Genomic DNA, 18,301 nt, shown 5'->3' on the forward strand with positions numbered 1-18,301 from the left:
TTTAAAAGAAAGCAAATTGTTAATATTTATATGGACTCTGGTTTTGTCATTTTTGTTAGGAAGAGAAGTAAAATTATATATTCTAATATGTAAATTCTTAATGTTTGTTATAACTTCCTATGTGTCCTCTAGACTTTTTCCAAGTTTGTTTGTACAAGGCCACAAATTGAGAAGGGACTAAATCAAGCATATCTATAACATCTATATGATGTGTATTTTCATTTTTCTTGCACGCAACATGCTTTCTCTCTCCTGCATAAGTGTCATTTATTGATGTCTGGAACACAAAATGCCTTACTCTCCGAAGAATCTATGAGATGTGTCAGGAGGGTCACAGATGGGGTCCAAAATTTTGAAATGGAATCTCAGGTCACATAGTTAACAGTCATTTGAAAACGAGTCAGCTGGGTTCCAAGAAGAATCCTGATTTGTCCATCGTCACCATTTCAGTTCCAGGTTTCACCCACTGCATATTCTGCCTGGGCTTCTTTTAGGATTCTTCTGCCCAGACGATGTAAAGCACGAGTTAGGGATCCTTGACGGCAAACATCATTGTCTGTGGCCACATTTAGGGAGCTGAGTTGGGAAAGGAAATCATCTTTGCCACCCTCCCCGTGTTCAGACACAGCTCTTGTGGGGGATGGGAGAGAGCTGAGAATAGCCAAGTCCCAGTGCAGTGTCACAGAAACCAGAGACTGCATCTTTCTAGTGCCTCTGTGGCGTGAGCACGCTGGCAGCAAATGAGTTGCCGTCAATAGATTCTTCAGCCTGTACTGACATTTGCAGACAAATGCCTGTGCAGCTAAAATTTGGCCATGGTTTGCAAAAACACTGCAGCTTTTTACCAAGGAGTAACTCATAGGAGACTATTTCTTCATCCTTACTTTTTGACAGTTGTGTCCAGGTGGACTTGATCTTACTGTTCTGTAGGATGTTAGAATGGGAGGGCCAGGAGGGATCTTAGGGACGATTTTATTTTTCAGAAACTTAAAACACAGCGGAATTTGGAGCTTGCTCCAGGCCGTTGAGTTTAATTAGTGACAGTGCTGGAACTAAAGTCCAGTTCTGTTTTCGGTAATTTAATGCAAAGAACAAAGTAATGGAGGAAGGCAAACGGGTCCAGCCTTTGCAGGCCTGGCTGGGTGGCCTTTGGGGAAGTCTCTTTACCTCTCTGGTTTTAGAGACTTCATGTGAATAATGAAGGGATTGAGAACTAGATGATCAAGTCCCTTCCAACTCAGAAATTCTGTTGTGTTTTGCTTTTTTTGCTTTTTGTTTTGTTTTGACTACTTGCTTTGCGCTGTAATGATTTGCTTACCATAAGTGGTGTGTTGGAAGTCTGATATAACTGATCACATGTGTGGGCTCTTGTGCGTTAGCCTGGCCATCTGCTTGGGCATGCTTTAAAATTTTTAATTAGAGGAAATGCTGATCTCTAGAATATTTTGTCTTGATCTTGGTGAGCAATATGTGCTTTACCTAAAATCTTCAGCTCTGATGGTCTTTAAGTAATTCATTTCACCTTTACATAAAAACTTATTTTATTTCCTATCCACTCTACCTTCTTTCTCTCGCTTCTGTCGGCCAGCCCCAGCCTTGTAAGAGTTCTTCCTATCAAGGGTTTTCTAATTATTCACAAATTGCTTTCCAAAGTGAGCATCAACTTACAAAGGAATTTTGAGGACAGAGGGAAATGTTTAATCTGCCATCATTTGGGGGAACTTGGACATCAAAATGAACTTGTCATCGGGGTTGAGGGTGAACCTAAACCAACCAGCAAATGAATTCAGTTACTGCTATCAAAAGCCTTGCAACTCAACTAGACTGTGGCCATCCACTTGGGCATTGCTTGACCCATGCGTGTGGCCACATGTTCTAGAGCCTCTCTTCAGGCTGTGCATCTGTGTTGCTGCTTATATCTGAGATGCTGGACTAAGAATTATCTTTGCCTCATTGGGGTGGGAGGTGCATCTGTTTCAGTGGTAGCTTCATGACTTCCGGGTTCTCTCCTGGTACCTCTTTTTTTTTTTTTAATAAATTTATTTACTTATTTATTTTATTGGCTGTGTTGGGTCTTTTTTGTTGTGCACGGGCTTTCTTTAGTTGCGGTGAGTGGGGGCTACTCTTCATTGTGGTGCACGGGCTCCTCATTGCCGTGGTTTCTCTTGTTGTGGAGCATGGGCTCTAGGCACGTGGGCTTCAGTAGTTGCAGCACATGGGCTCAATAGTTGTGGCTCACAGGCTCTAAAGTGCAGGCTCAATAGTTGTGGTGCACAGGCTTAGTTGCTCTGCGGCATGTGGGATCTTCCTGGAGCAGGGATCAAATCCGTGTCCCCTGCATTGGCAGGCGGATTCTTAACCACTGTGCAACCTAGGAAGCCCCGTCCTGGTACCTCTTTTTACTTTTAGCCCTAGACAGTTGCAGACTTGATGGATAACTAGCAGCCAAAGCCAGTGATAGCCATGGCTGTGGCTAAGCCCTCTAGGTTTTGACAGATTCAGTTCCTAGGACAGAAGTGTTCTTTTCTTTCTTTCTTTCTTTCTTTTTCTTTCTTTTCTTTCTTTCTTTCTTTCTTTCTTTCTTTCTTTCTTTCTTTCTTTCTTTCTGTCTGTCTGTCTGTCTGTCTGTCTGTCTTTCTTTCTTTCTTTCTTTCTTTCTTTCTTTCTCTCTCTCTCTCTCTCTCTCTCTCTCTTTCTTTCTTTCTTTCTTTGTGGTTTCAGAATACTGGAAAAACATTGGTGGGAAAACAGCAGCATGAATGCTGAGAATATAAAGTTTAAGATTACTTCCGACTTTTATTCACATAGAATCACATAAAATTTCATAATTTCTGTTTACCAAGCCATAGTAGCAAAGTATAGAAAAGCATCATCATGGAGATTTTCCCTCCTATTTAAGGTACAAACAGTAATTTGACTAATTTTGCTTTCAGCAAAACTGTTAACAGAAATATTCTTTACTACTGGACTTGAACTAGTATTTAGAAAACCTCTTAACCAAAAGGCATATTGTTCAAGATCTTCTGCAAACCCACGTGCCATTGGAACCTAAAAATTCCATCTGCCGAGGTGGATAAGTCCGTGGAAGAGTGGAGTACCTGTGGGGACCCGCCTGCAGCCCCAGGCCTAGGCAATGGCATTTGGTGCCACTTTCTTTGGGTGAAATGCTTTTGTTAAGAGAATAGGCTTCAAAATGATGATAGTACCATTGTCACATTCAGCCAGATATGCCTGTGGATGTTCACTAAGGGTCTGAACTGCCTGGCACTGCATCTCTTTCCTTGAGCCTTCAATTCCCTTTGACATAAGGACCGAGTTCTTCAAGGTCATGTAATCATGCCCCTTTTTCCATACCCTCTCAGAATTGATGTTTTTTTCCTTCTTTGTGGGAAATAAAAGGAACGAGGAAGGAAACATTAGGAGAATCTGGCCTGTTATTTTTTCTTTGTTTGTAATTACTGGTTGTTTTAAACAAAATATACTTTCCCTAAGACTTCTGCTAATTTCTTTTTCATTTTGGTAAGTATTTTGAGAGGGATAATAACCTTCACATTTTGAAATTTTATGTGAACTCCACCACCACTACATTTATTATGTAAAAACTTAATTATTTAAAAGAAATAGGGGGCTTCCTAGGTGGCGCAGTGGTTGAGAATCCGCCTGCCAATGCAGAGGACACGGGTTCGATCCCTGCTCCAGGAAGATCCCACATGCCACGGAGCAACTAAGCCCGTGCGCCAAAAAAAAAAAAAAAGAGAAAGAAAGAAATAGGGCTTTTTCTTCACCAAATGATACCTAAATTCTAACTGAATTTAGGAGAGAGGAATTCTTCAGAAAGTAGTAAAAATAATTTTAGGATAAAACATTAAACTTTTAAATAAGCTTTTTCCATTTTGCGTCTCTAGAGACGTATTTCTCATATTATTTGTCTAGCTGTAATTTGAATAAGTGTTCAAGAAAATGTCTTTAAAGATACTGAAGTTTTGAAGCAGACTTAAGATAGTTTTAAAACCTATAATACTTAAGCATTATATATTGTGCTGAATGACTAAAATATTCAAAAACTTTAAAACATTATAAATGCTTGCTTGCAGTTTAGAAGTTGTATTTTGTCATTTTCTGCTTAGAGGTGTAATGTATTTGTTTAATTCCTTTTTAACACGTCATAAAAACATTATTTCAGGAAGAGAAAATGAACAGAAATTAAATAATGACAAGATACATTTAAGGAAAACTTTGAAGAATAACCCTTCCCTCACTAAGGAAATAAGAACAGTCTTGGAGCAGAGTTTGCTGGAGAAACTGGAGACCTTGGGGATTAATGCAGTAAGTTCACCCACTTTCGAAATATTTGCTGGTTTGGTTTTGTTTTGTTTGGCTGCACATGGCTCGCAGGATCTTAGTTCCCCAACCACGGATCGAACCCAGACCCTTGGCAGTGAAAAAGGCATGGAGTCCTAACCACTGGACCACCAGGGAATTCCTTATTTTGTTTTCTAAATAAGAAAGGATCAGAGAATAGAAGAAGGCATGTCAGTCCTGTCACATATGGACACCAGAGGCTAATGTGACATGATTCATTAAACACTTTAGCTGGCATTCACTGTGTGCCTGGCACCTTTAGAGAGCTTTTCCAACTATTAACTCATTTAAACATAGAAACTAATCTCTTAGGTAAGTGACAATATCATCTGTATTTTACAGAGAGGTGAAGTAACTTGCTTCGGGTCACATGTTTGTGATGAAGGAGCCAGGGTTTGCATCTAGGCAGTTGCAGGGCTGCTTCCATTCTGATGTTAACTCCAAATTATTGCCTATTACAAAATCAGCACTTAAGCTACCCTTATAAAATGAATGGGTGAATGAATTGTATTTCATATTGTTGCCAGGTTGAATAGTTCTGTACATCCTGCTATACATACTCTTTGCTTTTTATATTTTTCATTGCATACGTAAAATACACAGACTTAATTGAACAGCCTGAATTTATATACCTGTTAAGTGCGTCTGTGTATACCTATCACATGTACATATATGTATGTGTATGCAAAAGTATGTGTGCATGCATGGAATATGCACAGATGTGTGTAGTGTGTATATGCAGGTCTCTGTATGCGTTTGTGTGGATATTATATATTCATATGTGTATATGTGCACAAACCTATGTATGTATATATGTACATGTATATACACATGTATATGCACCTCTGTGTATCTGAATATATGTGTGTGTACGTATATGTGTATATACAGATTTGTGTGTACAGGTGTGTGGGGTGTGTATCATCTGTAACCACCACACAGATCAAGAAAGAGACCCAGCATTTCCAGTACCCTAGAAGACTCTCTTTTGCTTTCCTTAGTCAATATCACTCCGTGCTCCCCAGCCGGAGGTAGTGGCTATTCTGACTTAGTTTTGTTTCTTCTTGAACCTCATATGAGTGGAATCCTACACTATGTTGTATTTTGTGTCACTGCTTTTGCTTATGATTTTTTCTGTAAGATTCATACTTATTGTTTCATTTAGCAGTAGTTTGTGGCGTAGTATTCCATTGTATGAATATACTATATTTTATCTATTCTCCTGTTGATGGATATTTAGATTTTCCATTTTTGGCTCTTTTTGGCCATTACATTCTTGTACATGTCTTTTGGTGGACATAGGCATTCCTTTCTCTTGGATGTATATTTAGGAATGAAATTGCTGTGTCTAAGAGCGTACATGTTTAGTTTTAGTAGGTGTAGCCAAATAATTTTCCAAAGTGTAAAAATTTACACTATCTCTATCAGTGTGTGAGAGTTCCAATTCCAGTCTGCATATGGTTTTGGGGTTATATATTTTATTTGGGACATTTCCTTTTATCCTAAAATTATAAAAACATTATATTTTTTTTCCTAATGCTTGCATAGTTTTTTTGTTTATTTTTTTTGTCTATCTGGGCTTTAATAATTAAGCTTAGAAACAGTGAGTTGCAGATCTAACTTTATTTCCAGTTGGATCAGTTGTCTCAATATCTTTTGTTGAGTAATCCACGCTTTCTTTGTTTGTTTGAAATAGCAGTTTTATCATAAAGGACATTTTTACATATATTTGGATTTATTTTTGGACTTTCATTGGTTTTGCCCTTTCAACTGTTTTTTGTATTCCTTTGCTAACACTATACTATTTTAATTTTAGTAACTTTGTCCTGTACTTTAGTATCTGTTACAGGCCATGCCTTTTTCATTAGTCTTACTTCAAAAATTTCTTGGCAGTTCTTCCATATTTTGTTTTCCAGTGAACTTTAGAAACAGCTGCTGCAGTTCCAGAATAACCCCTGAGGGGATTCTGATTGAAGTTGCCTTAAATTTTGTGTACTATTTAGGAAGAACTGACATTTGTACAGTATTGGGTCTTTCCATCCAGCTAGCTACAGGGTATAGGAAGACAGGCATTGAACACCTGCTCACACAAACAGGTGGTGGATCCACAATGATAGATTGTAGGATGTGAAATGAAGGAAAAGTAGAGGGGATTGAATAACTGAGGCCAGAGGAAACTTCTTGGAGGTGGCAGTTGATATGATGATGGAGATTTCTGTCCTGGGCAGCTGGGTGGGCGGTGGGGCTGCTTCCTGGGATGGGGAAGATTGAGGGAATGGCAGGGGAGGAGATGGGAGTGTGCATGTGACTCTGGTATTGAACAAATGAATAAACAGCTTTTTAACTGGTTTTCTTCTGTCTAGATACCCTTCAAATCCAGATTAATTTTCTCAGATCACCTCTTAAATTATGGCATTTTCATAATTGAAAACCTCTGAGGATTTTCTCTTACCTGTGGAATAACCAACCCTTAAGCTTTTCATTTGGATGTTCGTCTCCTTTTCTGCCCTCCTCACGTAGGCCTCTGTAGCATTAACCACTGGGCACCTTGACTGTTTCTGTCCCATTGCCTGCCTTTCCCACAAGGTTCCCCCTCCCGATCCCACCCATCTGGAACACTCCCTCTTCTACCTGTCTCACTCCACCCATCCTTCAGGGCACAGCCCAGCCTCCACCATAAGCTTTCTTGGGCCCCTGGGGCCTCTGATAGCTTCTCTCCCTGAATTCCTCTGGCCCTTGTGGACCCATTACCTTATCACACACCTTGCACTGTTGGGTAATCAATCATAATCCATCACATACACGCCTTCCGTGCATTCGGTCCCAGCTCCCACGGCCCCGTTCCCCTAACCAGTCATGTACAGTCATACACCTTATGTGTCTCATTGCCCCGTGAGCTCCTTTGGGGGCCAGGACTGTGTTTGATACGTCAGGGCATCCCTCACCTTACATGCAGCAGGGAGGACAAAAGGTTGGCATGGTTAATGCTGACAAATGTCTGTGAGATGAAAAACATCCCAGGATAATTGATTAACTTAACAATTTTTTCCTTCAGAATATACGCGGTATTACAAGTGATCACTTGAATAGAGTGCTAAGAACCGTGGAATCCGTAAGACATGAGCGAGAAAGACAAATACCTAACATTCAGCAAATTCGTGAATTCCTCGAACGTCAGGTCAGCTGTAAAATTGAGGAGAGAACACTACTGTCTACAGGTAGGCCTGTTACCGACTGCCATTTCATTTCTGCAGATGGGAGTGAAATAGAACAACCGTTTTATAATTTTAAATGGTTCAAAAACCTTGGCACTTAATTGACAACTCTATTACTGTTTGAACTGTTAAATGTTGGGTCTTAGATTGTGTTTTTACATTAAAAACCCCCTGCCGTGTGGACTCTAGACCCTTGAGACAGACTTGTTCATTTCAGTGCCAGCATAGACAGTATTGTAGTATTTTATTCTGCTTTTCACACAGTGGAGACTCACAAATGACACTACTATTCCAGACAGGTACAGTGCTTCTCAAGTGGATGCCCTTTCAACTGGAGAAATACCCAGAGCACTACATCTTCCTCCCAGAAGCAGACAGTTGGTTAGACAAAGACCTGTTTTTACTGATAGGACATCTGTTCCAAAGTGAGTATTTTCAAGCCTAAAGTTTTTTAATTAATGTTTGTCTCAGTCAGCTTGGGCTGCCATAACAAAACACCATAGGCTGGGTGGCTTAAACAACAGAAATTTAATTTTCTCACACTTCCGGAGGCTGGAAGTTCAAGATCAGAGTGTTGGCATAGTCAGGTTCTTCCAGGACTCATAGAGGGCCACCCTCTCACTGCGTCCTCACACGCTGGGGAAAGCAAGAGAGCCCTGGTCTCTCCTCCTCTTCTTACAAGGACACCAATTCCTTCACGTGGGCCCCATCCTCATGACTTCATCTAACTAAACCTAATCACCCCATCTCCAGATACCATCACACTGAGGGTTAGGGCTTCAACATATGAATTGTAGGGGGCCACATTCAGCCCACAGCAATGTTTGACCCAACCGAGAATCACACTTGGAAGGCCTACCCGTCTCTCGTTGGCACAGGGAGACTCATTGCCGCTCACCCTCTAATAAAGCGAAAATCACCAATTCCTTAGAAATCGACTTTAAATTACATTATTTACTCATGCCAGAAATATTTTTCTCTTGCTTTTAGAGTTAAGAAAAATATCCCAGAAGATCATTTTCCCAGAAAGTCTTCAACTATTGCGTGAGTACTGAGGGAGCAGGGGGAGGTGATTTTTTAAAAATTCTTTTCACTGAACATTCCTTTCATTTTATGTTCATTGTGTGTTCATTGTGGTTCACCAGAGCCATTATTATTACACATATTTAATGTGTGATTCCTTTGTTACATCTTTGTTTCTTTATCAGATATTACCTGAGTCAACAGCACTTATCCCATGTGGCCTCCATTAACAGGTGGGACCACACCTGAGTCACTTCTGTTATTTCCCCACCACCACCTCCACCACCCAGTGTTAATTTTTGATAAATGCATGCTGTTGCCTTTTTTTTTTTTTAAAGATTTTCTTTTTTGATGCGGACCATTTATTTTTTAAGTCTTTTTTGAATTTGTTACAATGTTTTTTCTGTTCCATGTCTTGGTTTTTTGGCCCCAAGGCATGTGGGATCCTAGTTGCCCAAGCAGGAATCGAACCCCCTGCATTGGAAGGAGAAGTCTTAACCACTGGATGGCCAGGGAAGTCCCTGATGTTGCTTTTTAGTGGCTGGATCCATGCTAGTGTAGCTGGAGATTTTACTGTTCTAGCTCCTTGTGGAAGTTGACAGACTCTCTTAGGCTCTCTTAGGATACTGAGAACCTGAGCTCAGTCATTCCTTAACTGTGTGACACTGGTTCATTTGCTTACCTGTTTTAAGCCTCAGTTTTCTTATCTGTAATAAGGGATGATGCTGCCTTTTTCGCAGAATAGTTCTACAAATTAAATGAGAACATATGAAAAGGGCTCGGCCTCAGTGCTTGGCACATGTGGGTACTCAATAAATTGTAGGTATATTATTGTTATTAATTATGAGTAAAACTAATTTTATAATAATTGAATTTCATAATCATTGACTTATTCTGGATATATTGATGCTTTGTCTCTTCATTAAGGCATTTTGTGTATATAGTAGAGACAGAATAAATATATTAAAGGCAATATAAATAATATTTCACTCTTCAAAAGCACTTTCCATATACATAATCTTAGGGGAAGAGCCTTATTTCATGGGCTGTAGTGTAACTGTACATGTGTGGAATTTAGGTGCTCAGTAAGTATTTTAGAATGAGTGAATACCGCTCTGAATTTCTGTTTCACTTTAAAATGGGGTGTTAATTCATGTGATAATATAAATGAGATTGAATATTTATGTAAAAGTACTTGGTAGGGTGCAGTGTAAAAGTAAGCCATAAGTAATGATAATATTGTAAAAGATGACATAGTTTTATTGCAGAAATTATTTTTTTCCACTGTGAAATATTTTTCTCAGGTGTGTAAAAACCAATATTAAGAACACACAAATTTGGGCTTAGAGGAGTAATGTCATAACTTCAGTCCATGTTGGTAAATATGCCGTGCGGTTGGCAGGTCTGGATTTGAAATGACTCTTCACCCTTCTGTGGGCCTGGCTGCTATCTTGTTCTGTGGCCACATGGGCGTTTGGTACGCTCTCTTGCGAAAGTTCCCACAGCTTTAAGGGGCATATTGTCCATAAATTCTGAAACTTATGGACGCAGCATCCCCTGTTTGGGTTGACTTGTTTAGGACCCCTCCCTTCAGTTCCGAGGAAGAGCTGGACGAAGAGGACCTCATCCAGGCCTATGCCTCCCCCGACTTACTTCCTGTGCTGTCGTCTAAAAGCAACAAGAGTAGCTTTGGAAGGAGTACTGTCAAAAGTGACACTGACTGGACCGAGGGAAGTGAAATTGAGGGCTCTGATATTCCCCCCAAGCCCACAGGTAAGCTTTTATTATTGAAAATCCTTCTGGAAATTTGGTCTAGGACAGTGGTTCTCAACCGCAGGCACAAAGCACTGGGAGTCTGAGCTGAGAAAGTGCCCGAGGAAAGGATGGGGCTAATCTAAAATCTGCTGCTGCCTGAGGAAAATGGACAGGGTTTAGCAAGTAACTGATGTTCAAGCGGAAGGCAGGGAAGTGGGTGGGGATGCCTGGGTGTATTAGTAACAAATACAAGGGCTGCTGTAATGAAATACCACACACTGCATGGCTTAAACCGCAGAAACTCAGTGTCTCACAGGAGCTGGAAGGCCAAAGTCAAGGTGGCAAGGTTGGTTCTTTCTGAGGGCTGTGAGGAGAGGACCTGCTCTGTGTCTCTGCCCTTGGCGTGTAGACGGCTGTATCCTCCCTGTGTCTCGTCTCACTGACTTACTCTGTGTGTGCATCTGTGTCCAAATTTTCCGTTTTTATAAGGACACCTGTCGTATTGGATTAGGGTCCACCCAAATGACTTCACCTTAAGTTGATTACCTCTTTAAAGGTCTTATCTCCAAATAAGGTCGCATTCTGAGGTGATGGGGGTAAGGACTTCAACGTATGCATTTGGGACACAATTCAGCCCCTAACACTGGGTAACCTTGAGAATGACTGTTCTAATGCACTGTGCTGCCTTTTGGATATGAGGCAATCCTAAAAGAACATAAGGTCCAAGTCGGTAACTGCTGATGATTTGCTGAGGAGAAGTAAGGCTGAAGGACATTTTTTTTAAAAAGAAATTCTGTTTACTACAATTTAAAAATTATATATTTTAAACATGTCAGATATAATTAGTTTATTGTATATAATTTGCATATACCATGTATTTATATAATTATGTAAAATATAGCTAATCATTTAAAAATAATTGTTTTTGAAAACACCATAGGAATATCCCATTCATGCAGGCTGCCTTCACTGGAATTAAGGTTTCTGATCATATATTTGAATGAGACCATCCTTCTTTGATTTAAAATAAAGATTTTATTCTTCTAGTCTAGGATCATGATTTTTTAAGAGAATTATTTGCAAAGCTTAGACTCTCTCAAATTATTTGTAAGGTTATTTTGGAACTGAAGATATAATTTTTTTTTAAACTTTACCTATTTTCTATGGGTCCTGTAGGAACCTCCATTAAAACATTAACTGGAAAAGTTGAAAAGACGGTTTCAAATCACAGAAATGTGAATAAGCCAGTTGGCTGGATTAATGTTGCTGAGGCGTTCATCAAAAAAGAACTAAAAGAAGATCTAAAGGTGAAATCACTTTTACTTGCTAAACATACACAAATTCATCTTTTAATGAATATACCTTAATGATTGTGTTTTTTGTAGTGAAATGTAAAAGAAGTGTAATTAGTATAGTAGAGGTTGAGATTTTTACCTTATCTTGTTTTCGGTATTGTGTTTCTTTCTATCCCATAGAGAATCAAAGATATTGAAAGGATAACTGGTAATAATACATCCTGTGCTTATCAAGTTTTACAGGTTTTCAAAATCCTTTCCTGTGTATTATTTGACGCTTGCAGATATTAGGTAGTTTGTTCACAGAAACTTGTGCCTGACTTAGAATCTGGGGACTTCAGATCTGAGTCCAGGAACCTTTCTGCCACCGTGGCAAGACCTGGAAGTGAAATAGGGACTTTCAGGGTTTACCCCCTTGGGAGCTGGAGTCCGTGGAGAAATGCTTCAGGTCCATGACCCAAGCACAGGGTAGAGCCGAGCTCCCCTCCCTGAGTGGAGGAGAGGCCCTAACACACTCTGAGATCCCACACCAGGCACTGGAAGTGCTCTTGTGGATGGAGACCCGGGCGGACTCATCTCTGTTGACGGGGTCTGCCAGTAGTAGTTGCTCTTTTCTTAATTTTTCACTTAAATTAGATTTCATTCTTCCCCTGGTCATCTGTGGAATCCAGAGTATTTTGTCAGACTACTTTCATAAGTTAGTGCCATTTGCGTTACACAAGCCAAAAATGACAAAAAGTCACATCAGTCAAGAGAGAGCCGTGCATCTTTCTTCGAATGGGAGAAACACGCTGTCCTTTCTGTCGGGGCTGTTTCTGCAGGGCCGCCATGTGATGTCTCCCACAGTTAAATGTCTTAGTATCACAGAGGTAAGAGCCCCAGAGCCAGCATAGCTGCTCCTTGGCGAGCATCCTGACTTGACTTCTGCAATGTAGTATTTCTGGAATTTTCTAAATTCATGATTGCTGAGTAGGAAATGTACATTTCCACAGCAAGGAACAAAAAAAAGAGGTGGTTCCCTCTGCTTCCAAAGCACAGATTTCCAAATCCGTTTTGTTGCCCTCAAGAGATGGACCAAATGACCAGATAGGGATCCTCTGAGGCTCCCAACTTCTTATCATTTAGTGTCAGCAGCTCAGTCCGGCCAACGAAGTGATGGAGGGGCTCTAACACGCACAGATTCTTTAGGAAACATTCACTATTCTCCACGTATTCCTTTCAGTGTGAAGATGTGGACGATGACGACTGGGACATATCATCCTTAGAGGAAGAGAAATCTCTGGGGAGAATTGGGAGAGAACAGAAGGAACCTCCACCTGTGAAGAACGAATCAAATTCTACTCAAGTGCCAAGTGCCTGGGGTGCAACTAACCTGAAAGGGCCCAAGGGAGAAGGTTTGCTGCTTTGGTGTCTAGTAGAAGCCTTTATAAATGTCTAATTAAACTATGCTAATATAGTCTCAGATGAAAACACTGTTGGCATAACAAAGATCTCAATGCTTTCTTCACATTATTTTAATAAGGACTGAATGTGAACAACTTACTGATTTGTATATATTTACTAATTTTCTAAAATTTAATTTTAGGTCTAATCCATAGTCTTTTTAAAATTTTTTACTTATGTATTTATTTACTGGCTGCATTGGGTCTTCATTGCTGCGTGAGCTTTCTCTAGTTGTGGCGAGTAGGGGCTACTCTTTGTTGTGGTGCGTGGGCTTCTCATTGCGGTGGCTTTTCCTGTTGCAGAGCATGGACTCTAGGCACTCAGGTTTCAGTAGTTGTGGCACACGGGCTCAATAGTTGTGGCTCGCGGACTCTAGAGTGCAGGCTCAGTAGCTGTGGCACACAGGCTTAGTTGCTCCATGGCATGTGGGATCTTCCCGGACCAGGGATCGAACCCACGTCCCCTGCATTGGCAGGAGGATTCTTAATCACTGCACCACCAGGGAAGTCCCTAATCCTTAGTCTTTAAATTTTTAAAATATGTATTTTTGAAAACGCCCATACAAATATTCTCTTCATGCTTGCCTCATAGAAATTTAAATTTCTGATCGGATACCTAAATGAGGCCCCTTTTTTTCTGACTGTCTTCCTGTATTCATCTGTCTACATATTAAATATTTCTGTTGTCTTCCAAGGAAGATTCTTCTTATAGCATTGTAACCAGTGGGATGAATGACCAGTGAAACCATTCACTGCCATTGTTCCTATCCATCCAGGCTAGAGTCTGGATAATAAGCCCAGTAACTTACCTCTCATTTAATTTTTAAAATCAGAAAATCTAATGTTTTTTTTAATCAGAATAATTCTTCTCCACGCCACCTCTCCCACCTGCAGTGCCACCTCTCAGCCATTCTGCATCCATGCGTCCCCTGAGCTGTGCCTCTGAGTAACAGGCTCGGACCCCTATTTCTAGACTCATCGACATTAGAGGGGACCTGTCGACGTCCTGCTAACACACACGAGGATTTGGCTCCTTCGCCACTCCCTGCACCTCTCATGCCCCCTCTTCAGTACTTTTGTTCCCATATCTGTAATTTTATTTTTTTTTATAAATTTATTTATTTGTTTATTGGCTGTGTTGGGTCTTCATTGCTGCACGTGGGCTTTGTCTAGTTGCTGCGAGCAGGGGCTACTCTTCGTTGTGGTGCACGGGCTCCTCATTGCTGAGGCTTCTTTTGTTGCAGAGCATGGGCTCTAAGCATGTGGGCTTCAGTAGTTGTGGCACATGGGCTCAATAGTTGCGGCTCATGGGCTCTAAAAGTGCAGGCTTAATAGTTGTGGCGCACAGGTTTAGTTGCTCTGAGGCACGTGGGATCTTCCCGGACCAGGGATCGAACCCGTGTCCCCTGCATTGGCAGGCGGATTCTTAGCCACTGCACCACCTAGGAAGTCCCTCATATCTGTAATTTTAAATGAACACATGCACATCTCTATACTTGCTCTTTCTGTTTGTAGGAGGATCTCCTGCCGCCCCCCTCACCTCCCTTTGTAAGATGAGCCATTGCTGCCTCTACCTTCACTTGGCCTCTTCTCTCCACCAGCGTGTCCGTCATAACACTGGCCTTCTGTTCTATCACTGTCATACGTTTTCTGTGCTTTGTCTCATGATCCATCCTAATCATTGAAAAAGCAAAAGACATGTTTCCGCTACAGCGACTCTGTAAGGACACAGAGCCAAGAGGATGCCCTGAGTACATTTCCTTCCTCCTCCCCCATGCCATGACCCCACGCCCCTCAAAGAAAACATTTCTGGAGTCATGCTCAGGTGGAATTCTCTGCACTCTGTTGCAGTGGCTCACGGCACTTTTGAGCCAACTTCATACTTCATCTACTCTAGAAAGCCTGTTTTTACCACGTAATCCCCCCCTTGGCTTGTTAATTTTATTCTCCTCTCTTTACCTCTGCCAGCCTCCAGGCCCCGTGCTGAATGCCGGGAAGGAGAGGCTGGGCAGACGCTTCCTAACGGGGGCCCTGTGAGGCTACCCCAAAGACATGGTGGGACTGTCCGCAGCCCCCTGCACAGCTTGTGGGAGCTGGGGGTGGGGGCTGGCGAGCACACGCAGACGTGAGTGATGAATCACGGTACGAAGTTACGGAGTTTTGCACAGGCTGGACAACGCGCTCATTTAATCACTGGGGCCTCCCCTCCCTTCCCCTCTCTCTCCCTCCACAGGACCTCAGGATGAATCCAGCACACTGAAGAGCAGCTTAGTAACCGTGACTGATTGGAGTGACTCTTCAGACGTGTAACCGTCACCCCACGCGTCAGGAGGTCCTTCCAGATGCCAGCAGTGTTGCAGTATCGCAGTATTTCAGTACTCGGCCTGCACGGCTCTAGCGCTGCTACAGGACCGCATCTCCCACGATAACAGGGAAGCTGGCTCTCAGAGAACAAGAGTCCCTTTAATGGCACCTAATGCAGTATTAAAAAACAAAGTGTCAACAGTATTTTGAAGCATATAAAGGTGTTGAAGACTGCTGCTGCTTAAAAATAATTGAAAGCATGACGTTTTTCTTCAGAATAGTACTCTAGTGTTTGTGTATTTTTTTCAACTAATTTTTAAGTGAATTTTTTTTAACTTATAGCAGGTTTTGGTTTGAATTAAAAAAAATTTTTAAATCTTTTTATGTACATTGTCACGTTGGAAGTGTGTTATTATAGAGTTCTGTTAGTATCCTTAAAATTGAATTAGTGGAACCAGTGAAATCATAAGAGTAGACTGCTTATTTTTCATATAGAAGTGTAGAGTTATAAAAATATAGCTAGGCCTATGTTAAATAACTACATTTTCCAGAAGGACTTTAGCATATGCATGTTGTTTTACTTTAGAACTTTAAATACTATTTCTGCAGCAGCATCTTTACCTTGGCTATTTTATGAATAAAACATAGCCAGTTTAAATGTTGATTAATTTATTGTACTATGAATAGGACAGATTGAGTCAATACTGAATTCATGTCTGTAGTTTTTCCACTTTTTTAAAATGCCCAACCCATATTATAAAATACCTCAAAACTAATTTAGTTTTATTCTTAACAATGACATTGTCAGCAGTCAAAAAGTTCATACAAACTGTTTTCTGCATTTTTTTATACTTTGTGGTACTATCTGTACTCTGTTTCCAAAAAAAAAAAAAAGTAACATTTTAACTACATGGTTTGTTGGGTTTTGGATCTTTCTTCATTTTGTCAGCCTGTCAAGTAAAGCCATCCATTCCATCCTTGTGCCTGTGGCTGAGTTATTAGAGCTGATCTGAGTTAGGCTTGTCTCACTAGAGGACTGAAGCTTGTCTTGGTAGCTCCGCTATGTCACACACTGACCTAAAAGTTACAACAATGTTTTATCTGTTTCTGCCCCACCAGGGTCTTTTTTACTTGTGGGCCACTCTCACCCTTTTAAAAACTTCCCACAAAGGCCATCTTATGCAAATGTACTACTTTATATATGTTTCTAAAAGCCCTAATAAATGCTGAATCAAGTCTTCATTGTAGAAGGACAGAGGTAAGCAACCTACAGCAACGCCTAAGATGACACCCGGGTCCCTACATTCGGTCACTTACTCCGCAGACATCTGTGGAGCCCTTTTTTTTTAAGACGCATTATTAGTTCATTTAATTAGAACAGCTTCGAGACATAGTTATTATAATCTTCTTAAAGATATGAGAAAGAGTTATACAATAACTTGCCAAAGCCATACACTTAGAAAGTGAAAAAGCAGGCTTTAAACCAGGTCTCAAATCCAAGTCCTGGGTCTGCCGGGTCTCTATTCCTGAACAGCAAGGGTTGGGGAAATACAATGAATGTCTGCTAAATAAACCCAGTATTTATGCACCTGTGTTGTAAAGGCCGGTGCCTTATCTGTTCAGCCCTGTCATTTTCAGTTGCACTAGAATTGGTTTGTTCGTTTTCCTTTGGACCATCACCTTACATTTCTCCTCACTGACACACTGCTAATGTGTTTCTGGCTACTGACATAGTTGTTCTGTACTTTCACCCCTTCTCTCCCTAAATTCTTCAGAAGCTGGAATAGTTCAGTACAATCAAAATATAGTATCTTCACCAGTACAGCTTTGAAATTTAAAAATTTGCTTTAAACACACACTCACAAAACCCTGTCCCCACACTGGCCTCTAGCACCTAACCTCCCTCCATGGCTTTCAGTTCATTTGTATCCCTGGAAAAGGTATTCAAGTATTACCATGGTCTGGGGGAAAAAAACCCATTTATATATATATATACACACACACACACACACACACACACACACAAACACACACACACGTAATAAACTTGTTCATTTCTTTTGCTTTCATTGAGCACTTCCAAACGATGTGATTTTCCTTTTTAAGTCTTTCATGCTTGAGGAAAATGGAAATGTTCGGGTCACCCAGGCTGTGATTAGCATTAGAAAGCGTCTGATTCAGATGACAACGGATACCCACTTCCGACCCAAAGCCTGAAACCGTGTATTTCCCCTAGACTGCCTCAGTTCAAAGTCCTGGTTTTGTCCCTTGCTGTGGCTTTGTCATCTCAACTCTCTGCTTTCATTTCATCCTCTGCCAGCTCAGGTTCCCACCGTACTTACCTCAGAGGGCGGCTGTGAGGATGGCGTGAGGGCACAGCGCGTTTAGAGCGGCGCCTGGCACACGCAGACTGAGATAACTATCGCCCTTACGGGCACGAGGTCAAAGGGCTGGCTCTAGAAATAAGACACCGTCTTTGGTCAGATCAATGGAGCAACTCACGTCTCGAAAAACGCTGCCTCTCCATTACCAGTTAGCTCCACATACACGACCTGAGTGACACACCGGAGCTTGGTCCATTATTTCTGTGTGAGGCAGGTACCACGTGGCTCCAGGCTTTCCTCTGTTGGCCCCAAAGTCGGCCATGACCAGCGTCTCCAGCTCTGCTCTTGCCAACGCCCCACCCTAGGATCTGTTTTCTGTACCAGAGAAGCCGGAGCAGTTATTTCAGGCAGACGTGCCAACTAATGGGCAACAGCATCTTGGCCCCGTTTGCCCTTCCTGGGGCGGCCTTTGAGAAATACAGTGCTAACAGGTATCAGAACCCAGAACTCGGCTCTGCATAGCCAGTACGTGTCCACTCAACCCAGACATCTCCTGAGGAACAGTCTCAGATCGCCCCATA

At 41.3% G+C, this 18,301-nt stretch overlaps 1 protein-coding gene across 2 annotated transcripts in view; it reads left to right on the plus strand.

The window, feature by feature from the left end:
• DZIP1 (DAZ interacting zinc finger protein 1) overlaps positions 1–16,359 on the plus strand; it is a 57,048-nt gene extending 40,689 nt beyond the window's left edge. For both annotated transcript variants that reach the window (XM_057707660.1, XM_057707662.1), the window contains 8 exons: positions 4,184–4,326; positions 7,418–7,580; positions 7,873–8,002; positions 8,568–8,621; positions 10,180–10,373; positions 11,532–11,662; positions 12,873–13,044; positions 15,326–16,359. In XM_057707660.1, coding sequence (XP_057563643.1) covers positions 4,184–4,326; positions 7,418–7,580; positions 7,873–8,002; positions 8,568–8,621; positions 10,180–10,373; positions 11,532–11,662; positions 12,873–13,044; positions 15,326–15,402 — 1,064 coding nt within the window. In that variant the 3' untranslated portion in view covers positions 15,403–16,359. The remainder of the gene's footprint in view (positions 1–4,183; positions 4,327–7,417; positions 7,581–7,872; positions 8,003–8,567; positions 8,622–10,179; positions 10,374–11,531; positions 11,663–12,872; positions 13,045–15,325) is intronic.
• Positions 16,360–18,301: the final 1,942 nt, after the last annotated feature.

This window comes from Hippopotamus amphibius, chromosome 14, assembly GCF_030028045.1.
Source record: "Hippopotamus amphibius kiboko isolate mHipAmp2 chromosome 14, mHipAmp2.hap2, whole genome shotgun sequence".
In the NCBI taxonomy this organism is placed as follows: Eukaryota; Metazoa; Chordata; class Mammalia; order Artiodactyla; family Hippopotamidae; genus Hippopotamus; species Hippopotamus amphibius.